The sequence below is a fragment of the Eurypyga helias genome, unplaced genomic scaffold (genome assembly GCF_000690775.1).
Source record: "Eurypyga helias isolate BGI_N326 unplaced genomic scaffold, ASM69077v1 scaffold5840, whole genome shotgun sequence".
Lineage (NCBI taxonomy): Eukaryota > Metazoa > Chordata > Aves > Eurypygiformes > Eurypygidae > Eurypyga > Eurypyga helias.
In genome coordinates, this window is record NW_010226130.1 from 93,421 (window position 1) to 109,985 (window position 16,565).

The window sequence follows — 16,565 nt, forward strand, 5'->3', positions numbered from 1 at the left end:
GGAAATGTTTCTGATCCTTCGAAGAAAACCTACATGATACAATGGCTGTCGAGACCTGATCCAGACTACCCCATCCAGAAAATATCTTCAAGTAAAAGACCCATTTATAACTCTGCCTTTGCCCTTAAATGCATGCCACATCGAATGTGGACTTTGCCTTTTGCTCTCTTCTTCTCTCTATGCGGAAAGTTCCCGTGACTTTGCCAAGTTTAAATCTTGGGCTGAATCTTTTTTTCACACCAGGCACTTGGTGCTCGGTGTCTTTCTTCTCTGGAGCTTGAGTAGCACTGGTGGTGGAGGTCTTGAAGTGTTGGATGTGTGAAGTTGGATCTCCACAGTATGTTGCAGTCCTCCGAAAGGGAGCTGGGGTTGGTTTGCTTGTTGCTTGGTGATGGTGAAAAAAGGCGCTAACTGGTTCACGATGTTCAGCTTGATGGCAAAACTGAGAACTTATTGTGAATGTGATCACATCACAATAATGACACCTTGTAGTGCTAGAGTTCTCCTTTATCTAAAACCCCTAAATCTCATAACTCTCTCGTTTCAGTTCGCTGACAGGGTAGTCTGAGTGAAAGACTCTATTCATTCCATTTTCCGTTGCGGTGCCGTTGCTTTACTCGCCCTTGCTGCTCATTTTTCATGCCTCACCCTCACCTTTGTGTCTGTAAGCTGTGGAGGGCTCACCGGGAAGCAGAAGCTCAGTTTCTGTCTGTACTTTCTGCGCTGCTACAACGCCGTCCGCTTTCGCCAAACTCCTGGTGAGGGTTTGAAATACTTTTCCTTATGAAAAGCTGCGGTTTTTTCCCATCGCACGGTTTTTGCCGGTTTGGCGTACTTTCACTTGAGAAAGAAAGCCGAAGGGGCGAGGTCCACGTTGAAGGTTGCGTGGTGGTGTTTTCCTTAACCTGGCGGAGGCAATACGATGTTTTCATCGACTGTGATGTCTCCAGCTGCTCAGCACGGAGCTGTTTATACTCATTCCATCTTGGGTCTCTTTTCACCATGTGCATGTCTGACTTGACTGGTCGGTTGTGTGTGTGCGTGTGTGTGTATGCTCTATAGATGTGTCAACTGGCAAACATAACAGTGTGAACTACTACAGAATTACCTCAATTTTTATTGCTTTTTTTTTTTGCTTAGAAGAATTTTAGAAAAATGCCTTAATGTTGAAATGTAAATGGCATTAATTTACCAGATCCAGCTTTAAATATGAACAGTACACTGGTACCTTGAGTTAACCTTCATACGGAGTGTTTTTACTTGAATGATAACGATTAGAAGGCAGTAAATTTGATCTGAGGTTGATTTGCACCGTGCATATCTGTATCTTCATCGAGATAGGATAGTGACCTGACTTACTGGAATTTAACTGGCATTCTTGCTTCACCTTCCATGTTTGTGTTGAAGATTCGGAATTCACGAATCATAAACCTGTTTGTGACAGTCAGTACCAATAGTAGAAGCGTTATCAACTTTAAAACTGCAGTCTTGGAGCAAATTACTAACTTATTGCATTGAACATATTCTTTGGAAAAGTGGCATTTTTGAATCTTTGGGTCTTCAACAGTGTAGCACTTCAAACTTGTCATTATCATGTGATCACATATTTAAATTTTGCTGTTAATATGATAATTTCCTGAAACATGTTAACAATTTACATGACAAGGTGAAAAAGCAAAGACACGTATCTGGCACTGAATACTGTTATGTAAAATAATTCGTGTTTAACTGTTTAAATATATTAATGACTGTTACCTTTAAATAGACAATGTTTAGTGATGTTTCAAGAGATGGGTGGCTATAGAGAATGGTGCAATAAGGTATCTGGGCATTGTGCACTATGTCTATATGCACTTTGGTTTATCAGGGATATTTTATTAGTGTTTTGTATGTATTTAACATAATATTAAAGATGTGCCAATTCAGTTTGCTTTTCAATATTTTTTTATGAGACTAATGTGTACCAAAGTGACTGTGAAACTGATTTATTTTTTTCTTACTGATGTTTTGAAGATATACTTCCAGTCTGTCATGCATACTGCAAGTGAAAATAAATAAAAGTTCAGCAAATCTGGATATTTTGGTTTGGATAGAGGATAAAAATTTTGTTCTGACACTCATAACTTACAGAGTTTCTTTATATAATTTATCAGATGTCACTAAACATATTACATAACGCAGTTTTATTTTCAAGTATTTTTAGGCTTGATGTTACGTATTTTTGGTAGGGAAAAAAAGGCATTTTTCTAAAGGTGCTTTTAATGATTCTTAATAAGCCAAGAACACATCTGCCTTGTTGAAACTACATTTAAATGTTATACCTGTTGGCTTTTTTTCTTTTGCAAGCCGTTTGGAGAAGCTTGCATTAAGGTCACGCAGCACAAGGCAAAATGTTCAAAGGGGACTCTACCTGGTATGTAAAAAATATGTATAAAGCTGTATGGACACACGCAGTCCTTTGCACGGAGTTGTGCATGCAGAGATGAACAGTTCCAGCTCTTAAAGACTGACTTGAAAATGTCTCCAGAACCAAGGTAGCGCTCTTAGGTTGCTAAGGAAGGACTTGTTCTTTATCCAGCAGCATCTCAGTTTAGCATTTGAAAAATATGAAAATGAATTGACACGTGAAAATAGGCACCAGCGTGGTGCTTTTCTGCAACAAACGCAGCAACTGGGGCATAAATACAGTGCAGGGGAGGTGTTTCCTCCTTCCTCAGCTGGCACTCGCGTTTCAAAGCAGCAGCAACAGTTGTGAGTTTTAGACTGATATGTTTGCCAATTAAACACCTATAATGCCCTGTTTGGTTAACTGAGGATGAGTGAAGAGGTGACACCTACACCCCCGGGGTTCACTCGATATCTCTGAGTCTGCTCTGGCTCTCTGCCTTGCCGTGAGGTTGCTGGCAGGGTAAGTCAGTGTGCGTAGCAGGATGGTGAAACACAGCTCCAGTAACACGCTGACTTGAGCACGCTGTCTGCCATCCGGCGTGCTGTAAATAAAGGCGAGTAATTGGAGTTACTCATTCTTTACTGTAAGAGTAGGTGGAGATGTAGTAAGAGCAGGGAGAGAGGCAGAAGTGATTTCATCTCTGCCTCAGCGCTGTGGACACAGAGAAAATATTTTGGTACTGATTATGCCAAGAGTTGGTCAGTCTGCCTTTCTCCTCAGCCCTCTCCTCTCCTACAAGCCCCCTGACTCCTCTTTCTTTCAGCATGGGCTGCATGTTGGGATTTTGCCTTCACTGCTGTTCCCGGTAGTTCCTAGCTCCATCACTCCGGTCTGGAGCTGTAGAGTGTGTATGTAGGACAGAAGACAGGTAGCTTTTTTCCAAGGAGCCTGCTAACCCCTCACCATCCATCCGCTGCCAATTCATAGGATCTCCTACCTCCTCTGGGCAGAAATCACAAGGGCTTGAGTAATTTGTGAGTAGGCTTCTGTTTATGGTTCTCAGACAGTAATACAGTTTGACCCATTCACCTTTAATGCTTTAGCCTACATTTTGTCACCTGTATTGCAGCAAGATCACGATCTGCTGTAAAACCTCTGTTATAGTGCAGGTTGTCATAACAGCCATCGACAGCTTAAAACCTATCATTTTCTCTTCTATTACAGTTTTCCGGTCAGTGACACAAAAAAATGGGTCTTGTTACTGAGTCTCCCAGTTATTAATGGACTGGCTTGGCTCCACCGCACTGGAGTTTGTCGGTCTGAGAGCATCAGCTCCCTTGTAGGAGGAGAAAAGCTTTATGCTAAATGCACCACTTTTCTCTTGAGCGAGGGACACACTCAGGCAACGCTGCTGTTTTTGGAATGGAGGTACCTGGCAGAAATACCACTCCAGTGGGAGATGGGTTCATTCCGAGTTACACACTGCATCAAAGTAAGGCTTTGCTTTCTTGAGATAGTCCAGATAAATATGAATTACCCCTGACCACAGTTAGTTGATGTTCATTGCAGAAAAACATTAGAAGGAGCAAAGGGAGGCGTGGAAGGGTTTCTCAGTACAAACCTTGATGTCTTTCTGAGGGTTTAATGTAGCTGTAGCAGCACCACAGTAGTATCAGCGTGTTTTGCACTCTAAGCCAAGGCAGGAACACAGGTCATGGTGGCTGCACAGTCTTCAGGGTAGCACTTCCAGAAGGAGAAGCCAAAAAATCAGTGTTACGGTCTACGGCACAGATGAGGCTGGTACAAACGGTTCAGATCAGCTTTTGCATCCCTTGACGTGAGCTGGGTTTTAGGTTTGGTATGAAGCTTGCTTCTGCTTATAGAAGGCTCATTTGCCAGTTTCCCATCCCATTTCAGATACCAAACCCTCTGCCCACTGCCCAAGCTTCAGCTATGTTTCTTTTTCTGCTGAATGTGAAGATGCTCTTTATTTACCTGTTCCCTTTTTCTCTTTCAGAAGACCATTGTCAAGGAGACAAGTCGATGTTTTGTCGCATGGAGGTTCTCTCCCGTTACTGCTCCATTCCCGGTTACAACAAGCTGTGTTGCAAGTCCTGTAATCTGTACAGCAACGTAACAGAGGGTGACAACGTGACCAATTCCAACATAAACAAGAATAATGTCATTGAGGAGGAGCTCCTGACAACCCTCAGTCCTCCCGGGGGAGTGTCCAGCACACAGTCTGCCACCAGCCCTCCTCTTGCTTCCAAAACACGTGCACCGCCTTCCAACGCGACCGAGGAGCACCCAGAAATCAACGCAGTGGATGTGCCCTATAAAATCGATGGGCTGGATAACGAAGTGCCGCAGCACAACATCATTACACGGAGGAGGATACCTTACGAAAAGACAAGGAATCAAAGAATTCAGGAGCTGATTGCTGAGAAGAGGAAAAAAGAGACTCTTAGGAAAATAAACTAAAATGGAAATAGGGCACAAACAACGTTTTTCTCTTATAGAGATGTACCAACATCATAGTGTTGCCCATGTCGTAGAGACTAAAAATGGGGAAAAATCAAAGTGGTGCTATGGCAGAGATGCCAAATTCTCAAGCCTACTATAAATGGAAATGACAGATTGTTTCGTAAGTGCTAATCTGAAGACGTTGACGGCTAGGTTTGCAGGGTGCAGTAGAGTATTAGTGCAATATCATTACAGCGTTCCACTGAACCCAAACAAACCGTAACACCTAGGCCAGGTTAGCAGGTGTCTTGTGTATGAGCTCTTTTAAGTCTTCTATGCCTGTGTAAAACTGCTTGGGAATCGTAACGGGAGTTACACTTAGGATGGAGGAGAACAGTCCCAAGACACAGTAAATCCCTTTAACACTGACAAGCAGGTGGTCAGCAACCCTGTGATGCTTCTGTGCATTGCATAAACCCGGGCACTAACGCAGCCCCCGGTTCAGGAAGGTGCTTAAGGACATGCCAGACTAAGTTTAGCTGATTTTGGTAGAGCTGCTCCTGTGGTCACAGCCAGGCATGTGCTTACACAGCTTTCTTAACCGGGACTGCATAAGGAAATAGATAGAAAATTCTATAGCCATATATTTATGTGTAAATTAAAACCTGGCAAATGGTAATTTACATATTTCTGTAAACAATTTCAAAGGATTCTCTTAAACTTTTGAATACATGCAAGACAGTAGGGTGTATCCAACCAACTTGGACTGACAACATCCTAGTCTTTCTGTTTACAATTATCCATATTTTTGACAGTTTTTAAGTTCCTGTAATGCAACAGCCTCAGTGATCTTTGTTGGTTGGTGCTTTTTTTTAATCGGTCTGATTTTTTTTCTATCCACATACTGTTTAACTTAAAGATGACTGGATTCTTGTTGCCTTTTCTTTGGTGCTTTGTTAAGAAAACGGTTTTTTTCGGCCATAGGATGAGGATATTTCAAAGGAAATAATTTTGTATTAGCTTCCTTTCCTTAGGACAGCTTTATTGGTGCAAAAGTGAACAATTGTTGGCTGTGCCCTTCCATGTACCCGTACACACACATGTACGTACGTACTCAGTACAAGGTCTGCTAGAAACTTTAAGATGTGTAACCTGACAACCCTTTGAGTACTTCATTTCCCCTCAGGGTCATCACGGTTTTCATAGGTCATTTTGAATTCCTGGTTGGAGATCAGAAGATGAATTCACCTTGGCTCTAACACTGCAGAGGTAGGGAGCATGGACTGGTTCCTGCTGCGGGTGGCATCTGAGCAGTTTTTCTCCTGTCTCTTGGCTTGGACTCTTTCCATTTGTCTCCTCTTTGCTGGTAAATCCCCTGCAGAGCCCAGGGCTTCGCTGAAATCATCCTTTTACCAGTAAGTAGGTCTGATGGCTCCTACTTCAGATTTTCCAGTCTGAAAGTAAGATTTCATCCTCCAGCCTGAGCTGGTCTTAGTTTAAAGCAGCAGCAGTAATAATGCTGTATATGCAGTCACAGGATTACTGGAAATGTGCTGTTCCCAGCAACGGGTGAGCTCTTCTGTGGCACAGCTACTGGCAAAGAGCTTCAGAACTACTGCAAGGTGAACCCCATATGGCTTCCTGCAATCCTGCCTTCTGCCCTCGACCACCACGGCTCAACGAGCTGCCTAGTCTCCTCTCCAGAACAAGCCAGTCCTGCTGGAAAAGAGGTGAGAGCCTGCGGGAGCAGCTGTCTGCAGCACTGGAACACTGCTCGGGCCTGAACTGTGGGGAGAAGTCTTTGAACAAGACCTGGTTTAAAAGAAATACTTCATAGAGATAGTAGCCAAAGCAGGACAGAATGTTTTCAGCCAGTGTGATGGCATCGAGCGTCCCTTCTTACAGAGCGTGATACACTCGGGTGAGTGTTTCAGAGCCGCTCAGTGGTACAGGGGTGGGAATTACACTGAAGACCATGAAGCCCAGGAAGTGTAACAGGCCTGGTAAAAGTCCAGAGCGCTAGGAAACATCTCCTGGGCCAAGCAGACATAGCTGCAGATGTGAAAGCAGCAGACAGCACAAGCAACAAAGCATTTTGGTTTTGAAAAGTAAACCTAAAGCTCCACGGTTTGGCAGCACTGAGCAGCGGTTGGGTGGGGCAGTGGCAGGACTTGGCATGGGCAGAAGAGCACAGCAGAGTCTCACTCTAACTCTTTAACCATGCGTTTTCCTGCAGTGAAGTCATAGAATCACAGCATGGTTTGGGATGGAAGGGACCTTAAAGCCCATCCAGTTCCAACCCCCCTGCCATGGGCAGGGACACCCAGGAGCTTTGTGCCGAGGGATTTGTGGCTGCCTACAGGCAGGACAAGTTTTAGTAACGGCGTAGGGTCAGGTCACATCTGTGCAAAACAGAGCCGTGTAGTAATGAGCACTGCAGGGAAACACCCCCCCGTGCTATTTATAAGCAAGGAAGACGTGTCTAAATCAACATCACTCCAGCTGCTGTGCCACAGGAGAGGCAAGCTGAGGCTGGGCTCCCGGCCTGTAGACATAGTGAGTCTTCCACATTTCCTTGACACAGATGCAGTCAGCGTGAAACCAATCTTTTCCCCTCCAACTTATTATCCTGCTTTTAGCTTTGTGGACAATAAAAAGAAACCACAACCCCCAGCTTTTTCATAGCCTAGAAGCATATGCTAAATTTAGGGAAAATGCCCACAAAGCCAAGGGTAGAGAGGGATTGGGGCTTGGAATTACGTAGGTGGGGAGAGAGAAGTTTGCTGCCTGGATGGTACTAGTCCCAGTCTCTGGGACTTTGTGGTCACCCGTTTCTCTGACCTCCAGAGGCCTGAGATAACCCATCTAATAGCTTCTGGTCTTCCTTAGCTTAGGCAAGCAGGCAACGTGAGGAAATGCCACAGGAGGACGTGCCCTCAGCCCAAATTCTCTCTTACAAAAGCCTCTTCTGTCCAAAGGACTTCCAGTTGTGCCCGGTAGCAAGTGGGGCAGGAATTCATTGGGTACACCTTCAAGTGACCTTTCTGCGAACAGCACGAGGGAAGGCCTGTTCCCGCGTGGACACCCGACGTTTCGGAAGGACGGGGCGGCTGTGCTGAGCATTTCCAGCTGTGTCTCCCCAGGGCCAGGACGGCCGTAGTGGGACAAGGGCCGTTTGCTGGGGTGCGCTGGCTCACGCGTGGCGCGGACGCCCTGGCTGAACTCGCAGAGCTGGGTCGGAGTTCAGACCCTTGACTGCTTTGTTCTTTCTCCGGAGAGAGTCACTTCGCAATCGAACCAAAAGCGTTTTTCCAGATCACGTGGAAACTTCTGCTGCACCTTGGAGCAGGAGCAGCCTCCCAGAAGGCTGGTGTGGTGCTACGCTGGGTCTGGTGTTCGTTAGGGACCTGCGGCAATGCCTGGTGCCATCTGCGTTTAGGAAGGGCTTGCTCCCTTCTCAGTCTCAGCTTTTGGGAAATCCGATTGGATTGATTTGTTACTGACTTGAATTCTACTGAATGTTTGTCTAACTCTTCCTTGGGGAACATTGGAACGACAGCAGCTGCAGTCTTGATTGCTCAAGGCACCGAGGCACTGATGGACACGGGCTGGTCCGTCTCCTCATGGAGCAGAGCCACTAGCTGCCTTCCCTTTACGGTCTTCCTTTACGAGGAGGGGGAAAAAGTCTCCTCAGACCCGGAAAGATGCCGTCTTTTCAAGCTGGCATGAATTTTTCAGAAGGTAGTTTTTCAGTAGTTCCCCTTGACGGTGATTTCCTACAAACACGTACCTCACTTCTGATGGAAAACAGAGCAGAGCTCTGTTGAGAAAGGAAAAGCAGCCCAAGGCAACAGATTGGGGTTTGCTCCCAGCTGATCTTCACTCTTTGTCACGCAGTGGAAATTCTGGTCATTTTTTAGTTGGTCGAACTTTGCCAACAATTTCCTCTTTTCTACAGTGCTGTAATTGGGCAAGAGCAGCATCGTAGGGTGCCTTCTGTAACCGTTTGCTATTGCCCAGGTACTGCATTTTGACACATAATGGGCAGAGAGTGGTATTTTAATGTAACCTAATCCCCAGAAACTGGAGCTGATTGATAAGTAAATACATTCCTGCAGAGACCATCTCGGTGCTCTGAGCGCTGATCACTAAACGATGCACTTTGCGAGCTAACCATGCACCTACACAGATTTCTAAATCGTCTTTTTTCTGTCGATATAAACTTATAATCCAAGTGACAGCCCCTCATGGGGGGGGGGAAAAAAAGTCCCAAACCAATTTTGGTTCCTTTGCTCCAATCTGCCATTTTTTTCACCAACATTCCTTAAAAAAATTCTGTAATCTGTTAAGAATGCATCGCTTTTTATATTCATATATCCATTCAGTATTTAGAGTCTCACACCATCTCCATAGAATGCTTTCAGATATTTTGAGAATTCTAGAAATGGTGCTTTACCAGTACTCAGAGGGTTTTATGTTTTATTTTGTTACGTAATGCATTTAATGTCTTATTTACTCACCGACAATGCACAGTATTAGCTATGTTCATCCCAGTATCTATATGCAACGTCCATTCACTTACATATGCCTTAACAGAAATTGCAATAAATAGCCATTTCCTGTATATTAAAAATGTATATACAAATTAGAATCTTTAATTTTATAATTTATTAAATTTAAATGTCTGTGTTCTTTTGCAAAGCGTTTGACTTTTCCCTGTGCTTTTTCCATTGGCCTAACATCATTCAGAGATGCTGAGGGAGGAAGAGCCATCATCTTCAGACTCAAAGCCAATTCCATTTCTAAAACTTCATTTTAATGACTTGGGATTCACTTCATGCCAAAGTCCTACATCCTCGTTACAACACCCATTATCCAAGGCCAAATATCATGAAGCCACTGAACCAAAATTTCAGTTGATAACTACATGGATATTTAATCAAACTCACTTAAACCTGCTGGAGGCTCTTACCTTTTCCATTCAGCTGGAATCCATCCTGGTCCATGTATTATCTCCTTAAAAGGCTCCATTATTTGGGCTTCTATTCAGGGCTGATGAGCAAATTTCACTTTGCGTGTCCTGTTGGTAAAATAACTGCTCCTTTCCATGAAATTCTTTTGCATACATCTTCCCGCCGTATCCTGCACGCTCGTAGCCAGGTTCCCTTTAAAACATAATTGAATCTGGCCCATCTAATTGAATTTTGTTACTCGAGGATGTGAAAAGTCCCGCTTACCTTGATTATTCAGTTAGCACCATGCAGAGCATTAAGGTCCAACGTGTTCTTTAATCAGGTAATGAGCCACCTCAGCGTTTTCAATACGGAAAAGACATTTACTTAAATGCCCTGATAAAACAGCAGAGCAGCGAAAACCTGGGTTTTGTTTACTGTGACAATTCCTCTAGTATCTCATTTACAGCCCTGACAAGGGTTATATTTAATTGGTGTTTGTCTTCTCAACCCAAAGATTTGGAGGTTTTTTCGAGTGGGAAAAGCATCTCATGTCCCTGCCCCAGACACGAGAAACACCCACGGTGGGTCAAACACATCCAACACCCCTCCCTCACACCCCCCTGCCCAGGTCTTCCTCTCTGTCTGAAATGCCCAAAGAGGCCAATGACGGAGACCGTCTCTTCCTCTCCTGGCCCACATCAGCTTTCCAGCCCCTTGGCATCCGTGCTGCAGCCAGGGGCAGTGAGTGGTGCCGTGTGGGAGCGCAGACGGACGTACACACGGCCCTGCGGGGTGGCTCTGACCCCTCCAAGTGTCGGAGCTCCTGCGCATCGTTTCCCTGGCACGTGGGCGATGCCAAACGCACCGGGAAGTGACAGAACATTTTTAACTTAACAATTTACCTCATCTGTAAGGTGGTCGTCCTCCGGGCCCTGCTGGGGGGCTGTCACTTCTTTGGAAAGCCCTTGACGGGTCAACATCCCTCTCTTCAAGGGTATTGGAAGATGAAAGCAGGAACCTGCCATGGGGCTGGATGTGCCTGGGAAGCCGTGCTTTGGGAACTGCACCATGAGTGTTTGCTCCAGGAGCCTCCTCCAGTTGAAAAGATGCTCCTACCTCCCAAAATCAAGAGGCCCAGCTCGGGTCTCGAGCCATTTACCCAGCTCAGTGCAGCGTGTGCGTTAAAGCAGAAGTTCTCTGACAGCGGAAGGGAAGGAAACATTATCCTAAAAGAGAGAAGCTGCAGGGACACTACTCTAGCCCCTTCACATAGACATGTCCGTACAGTATCCTACTCCCACAGCATCCACAAGCACCAAACGCCGGTGTTTTGCCTGATCCTGTACACGAAGCCACGCGTGGCTCCATGCAGCCCCACGAAAGCAAACCCATCCCGTTAGCCAGCTGCAAGCCAAAGCCATGCGTTGGACTGCAAAACAGGGCTCGGTCGTTGCAGCTTCTGTGCCCAAGGACCCATCCTGACCAGGTGCTGAGGGGAGACCCCGCTGCCTTCACGGGAACCACTGCTCTGGCCTCGGAAGACATAAAACCGGCCCGTGCGCTGCTGAGAGTGTAAAGGGGCTGCTGGGCATTATCAGGGTGCAGCGTTCTGATACACAGCACGAGTTAATTTATGCTGTGTGCACACACGCCCTCTCCTCGTGTGCAAGGGAATCCCTTGCTCGTGCACAGGCGGGATTACCTGGAGGGCAGCTGGTCCGACAAAGACAGGAGGAAAGGGGTAGGGAAGGAATTTCCCAGCAGAGACCCCTCAGATCCGCTTGCAGTCCCACTAACACCAGTGAGAAGAAGCGTGGGCAGAGCAGGGAGCTTGTGCTGGTAACCCAGAGCCTCCCTGAGCAAATATTCGTGTTTTGGGGGAAGGACTTACAGCTTGGAGGTGCAGAAATGAGCAGTCAGGGAATCCCACAGTTGGTCTGCTGAACGGTCTCTGAAAAAAATGAAGGAAAGCAGTTCAAGGAGCAATTCCAAGCCAGGAAAGTAGTTATTCAGGTTATTCCCAATGTCACCAGGCAGGATGTAGCTCCTCAAAAATGCCATGCAAGTCTGACTGGCCCTTCTGTACAGCAGGGGGGCTCAGGGTGGTTTCCAGCCACCCGCCCAGGGCTGCTGCCTCAACACTTGGCTTTGCTCACAGGGGTCAAAAAATGATGCAGAGTCCTTCTGGGGCTGAATGCCTGGAAACCTGACAGAGGTGCTGGGAGGGTGCACGTCGGGCTGTGTGCATTAATCCCTCTCCTGTGGTCTCTCCTAGTAGATGTGGTCTCTCCCAGCAGATTTTCTGGGGTTTATGCTTCAGCAGCAGGCTGTTCCCACCAGCCGTAGGTGACGGAATTGGACTTGGCATCCGCAGCACGCAGGCTCCTGGCAGGCCGGTGGTGGAGGACCAGTCAAGCTGCTTTACCTCTCCGGATGCAGTTTCTAGTTGAGTTGCCACTAGATGGTGGCACGGTACAAGAAGTACGGTTATGAAACAGCTGCTGGACTTCGGTACCAGGGTGATAAATCCCTCGATCCGGTGAAAAGGGGTCTCTGCATCCTGGAGTTGCAGGAAGGACCAGATGGAGTAAAACCCGCTCAGCTCAGTCCCCACCGCGGTGTGGAAGCAGTCAAAGATGCTGTTTTACTGCCTTCTGTGTGGTACCAGCAGCCAGGGGGTGATGAACAAGCGGGAAGCCTGCAGGAGAGAAGCACAGTCAGCAGCAGCAGCGAGGAAACAGAGCCGCGATCCGCCCTGCCACCCAAACCACAAGAATTAAGATAGTTTCTGGGAGTGCTGTTTGTTAAGGCGTCTAAACACAGCCCAGCTTGTCAGAAACTAACCTTTTGTGTTTTTGCAGATGGAAAATTCCAGTCCTAGAAGCTAACTTTTTGTGTTTCTGCAGCTGGGTCCTGGGCCTCAGTTTTATCATCTGTTTGCATGAGCTGTTTCTCTTAATCACCCTGAGCAAGGGCTAATTGGCAAGGTCAAATAAAAAAAAAGAAATATCACCATCTCAGCAGAATGAAAACATTAAAAAAAAAATAAATAACAGGTTGGGAACAAGATAAGGAATTGCAGAACAAGATGTAACAAAGACATACCAAAGTGTTAACGTATTTTCCTTAAAAAAATGTCAAAGTTGTACAAAATATAGAAACACGTGTCGGGTAGGCAGTGAACCTGGCATACTCGGCCAGTGAGGAAACGGGAGGGGGCTGAATGTGTCAGGAATTAGGGTATTTCAGATGGATTCTGTGGCTGTTAAGTGCTCGCTCTCTCCTGTGAGGGGGGACGATGCTCACCATTGCAGTCGCGAGTAAGATGCTGCTTCACCGAGATCCTGCCTGAGCCGAAGGTTGGGCCTGCGAGCGTTTCTCACGAGCTCCAGCTGGTAACAGAAAGCTCAGAGGATAGCAACACTACAGGGTTTTCCACTGATGGATATCATTAACTGGTCTTGCAAATTTTTTAATCACCAGGCACATCTCTCATTAAAGAAATGCAACAGCTGTGGGAAGACAAACTCGTCTTGGGTGAGCCAGCAGCTTGGATTAACAGCCAAATGCTGAGCAGTTCGTAACAAAGCAGTTACACAGGACAAAAAGGGCCCATTTTCTGTTTGCAAGTGACTGGGATATCCCTGCAGTTGTTCGTTACCAAGGAATCTCTCGTGCCACGAAGGTCGCTTATGGCAGGTTTCCTCGAACTGTCTGGACCCTTTGTGAGCTGTGCTGGGCGATCTGTGGGACCGAATGGGACAGCTTTCAAAATAAAATTGATCTCTGTATTTAAAGGGTAGAGCTACCAGGCCCTGGAAAATGAAAGCCACGCTTTGTGCAGCTGAGGTCTTCGGAGCAGGGGAAGCAACCGTGGTTTTCCCGGGAGCTGAGCAGCCAGCCACTCCGCTGTACGGCGTGTCTGTACCCCAGCCGGGGCCTCTCTGGGTCTGCTTTCCGCACGAGGAGAGGTAGAGCAGTGGCACAGCACGTTTAGAACCCCTTCCCCTGCCAGCACTGCCCGAGGGGCTTTGGCAAGGAGCTGCACCAGTGCAGTGCCACCGCCAGTGTCCCTGGGTCACCCTGATGGCTTTCAGCTTCAGGCAGCTCTGCGAGCACCTTGGCACCCGGGGCTGCTGCCGGCACGGGGCTGCCCCGGGCACCCCGGGTAGAAGGAAACTGCCCGGTGATGGCAGCACAGGGTCCCCACCACGATCGACAGCTCTTGGTGGGTCATGTCCAGAAGGGATGAAGCTGCATCGGCGTTCAGGCACTTCGGGATGGTCTGTTGGAGCCCAGATGTGCCGCTCTGTAAGGGAAGGGAAACATGCATGCACGCAAAGATACAATGTAACCTCGTGCAGAACAGTAATAATATAAACATAAAAATATTTACATTATTGCAAACAAACATCCTGGGCTGGATTCCCAGGGGAGGTCGCCAGGGAGCAGCCACCACAGTTTGCACTTTCTGAGCCTTCGAAGTACTTCAAGGAAAGCCCACAGGGCGCAGGGCTCGCTGCCGGCCATGGGCAGCCCACCTGGCAAAGCCAGGACACCAGCATTGCCTTGGAACGCCCAGCAAAGGCTCCAAGCTCTACTGAAACCCCAAGGGAAGCGAGTGCCTAATTCACTCCAAGCCCTTTCAAAGCCTCCTGGAAGGACTCCACGTGTTCCCAGCTGGAGGAGAGCTCAGGTGCCGCGAACAAGCCTTGTGCGGAGCGGCGATGGGCTGCGCTAACCCAGTCTGCACAGCAGCCCCTTCCTCCCCTCCAAAAACCAGTTACCGTGTGAGCTGCAGCCACGGCAACAGCTGTGGGTGCAACATTTCCAGCCCAGCTCCGCCTGGTTGACAGGAAAACAGCTCATGAATGTTTCATGGTAGCATCTTTGCCGCGGCCCTGGCAGCTGCTTGCTGTAACGCACCGGAGGTTAACGGGCTGGGGGATGTGACTAGAGAACACGAATCATCTGGAATCGGGCACAGATTGGGTCAAGCTGTTTTCCTTTCCTGAACTTTTAACGACAAACGTGCAAGAGAGAAGCAGCTTGCTGCACCGAGGTTTGGGGTCACCCTAACCTTGCACCCCATTCCTGCCCAGAGTTAGTGCTACCGCAAAGCCCTGCATTAACACCGCTCCCCTCCTGGCACTCTCTGACGTGGGTTTAGAATCATGGAATGGTTTGGGTTGGAAGGGACCTTAAAGCTCATCTAGTTCCACCCCCCCTGCCATGGGCAGGGACACCTTGCACTAGACCAGGTTGCTCCAAGCCTCATCCAGCCTGGCCTTGGACACTTCCAGGGAGGGGTCATCCACAGCTTCTCTGGGCAACCTGTCCCAGTACTCCCCACCCTCTCCGGGAAGAACTTCTTCCTGATATCCAATCTAACCCTCCCCACTTTCAATTTAACCCCGTTACCCCTTGTCCTGTCACTACAGACCCTTGTAAAAAGTCCCCCCCAGCTTCCTTGTAGCCCCTTCAGGCACTGGAAGGTGCTATAAGGTCTCCCCAGAGCCTTCTCTTCTCCAGGCTGAACAAGCCCAAAAGATACACGTGACAGCATTTTCCACTCACGCACCACTCACAGTATTTGCTCGTTTACTGAAAAGCCGTATTTCTGCAGGCAGAACAGTGTGTGTGGGCTGATGGCCGTCCCTTGGGGCTGCTGGTGCCTTTGGGTGCTGCGACTGCTCGGGGAGGAGGGGAAGGCAGAGATGAGCAGAGACAGAGATGCCAAGTACGGTAAAAAAAGCCTAATTAAAAAAAAAAAAGTTGGAGTGAATTTACAGTTTTACTTGTTACTGGGAAAGCTTGAAACTGGCACTTTAAATGTGCCTTTGGAGACCTTATAATCAGAAAGCAAAGGAATGGACCTTCATTTTAGTGTCTTTTTGACACAGTTTTGGCCACAGGCATGGCCTCCCAGTGTGGGAGCTGGAAAACTGGGATTTCTTTCAAACTGGGACCTTGCTACCGCAGCCCAGGGCAGCGATCCCTGTGTCCCAGTGCCCAGGGCTCAGCTGTACCGCCGCAGGCAGCAGCGCAGCAGCAACGTGGCATCACTGGGCTGTCATGGTGCCACCAGATCCCACTGCATCCATTAGCTTGGCTCCCTGGTACCCGTGGGGGGCACCACTTTGCCAAAACAGGCTGGACAGGCTTTTACTCTTTCACCTTTTCTGCACAGATTAATCACTTTGGAAAGTGTAAGATGATTCCTGTCCCTGTCTGTGTGTCCCCCTCCCCCAAAAATAAGAATTCCCTGCAATATTTACAGAAGGTCTTTATGAAGCAGCCTTGGCAGGGCTCGTGCCCCATCGGGTGGACGTTGGCTTTCGCCAGCAGCGCTGCTGCTGTCCCACAGCCCCCGTTTGGCATTGGGAGTAATTTTCCTGAGAATACCCAAAATGGGAGCTGACTTCAGTATCCATTTAGGGCTCCCAAAGATTAATTGGTTTGTTTATCCGAACATCAACAAGCTTCAAAAATGCCCAGAGGCGAGCTGCCTGTTCACTTGTGCGACTCGGCTGAAGTGCGGGAATGCAAAGCTTTCCCCAACTGAAAGCATTACAAATGAAAGCTAACGAAACAGAAAACCAAACAGAACCCGGGACTCTTCAGCGTTCAGACCTCAGACACTCAACCAAGCCTTGCAGAACTAACAACCCGTGTTTTCCTTGGCAGCTTGGGCGCTGCTGCTGTTTTCTTTCGCTATTAATCCCATTTGGTTACAGTTTTCGTGCACTCAGGAATGC

General features: G+C 47.6%; 1 protein-coding gene across 1 annotated transcript in view; it reads left to right on the forward strand.

Moving 5' to 3' along the window:
• ADAMTS2 (ADAM metallopeptidase with thrombospondin type 1 motif, 2) overlaps positions 1-4,870 on the forward strand; it is a 57,735-nt gene extending 52,865 nt beyond the window's left edge. Inside the window, exons 19-20 of the mRNA XM_010151728.1 lie at positions 2-91; positions 4,407-4,870. Coding sequence (XP_010150030.1) covers positions 2-91; positions 4,407-4,870 — 554 coding nt within the window. The remainder of the gene's footprint in view (position 1; positions 92-4,406) is intronic.
• The last annotated feature ends 11,695 nt before the right edge of the window (positions 4,871-16,565 follow it).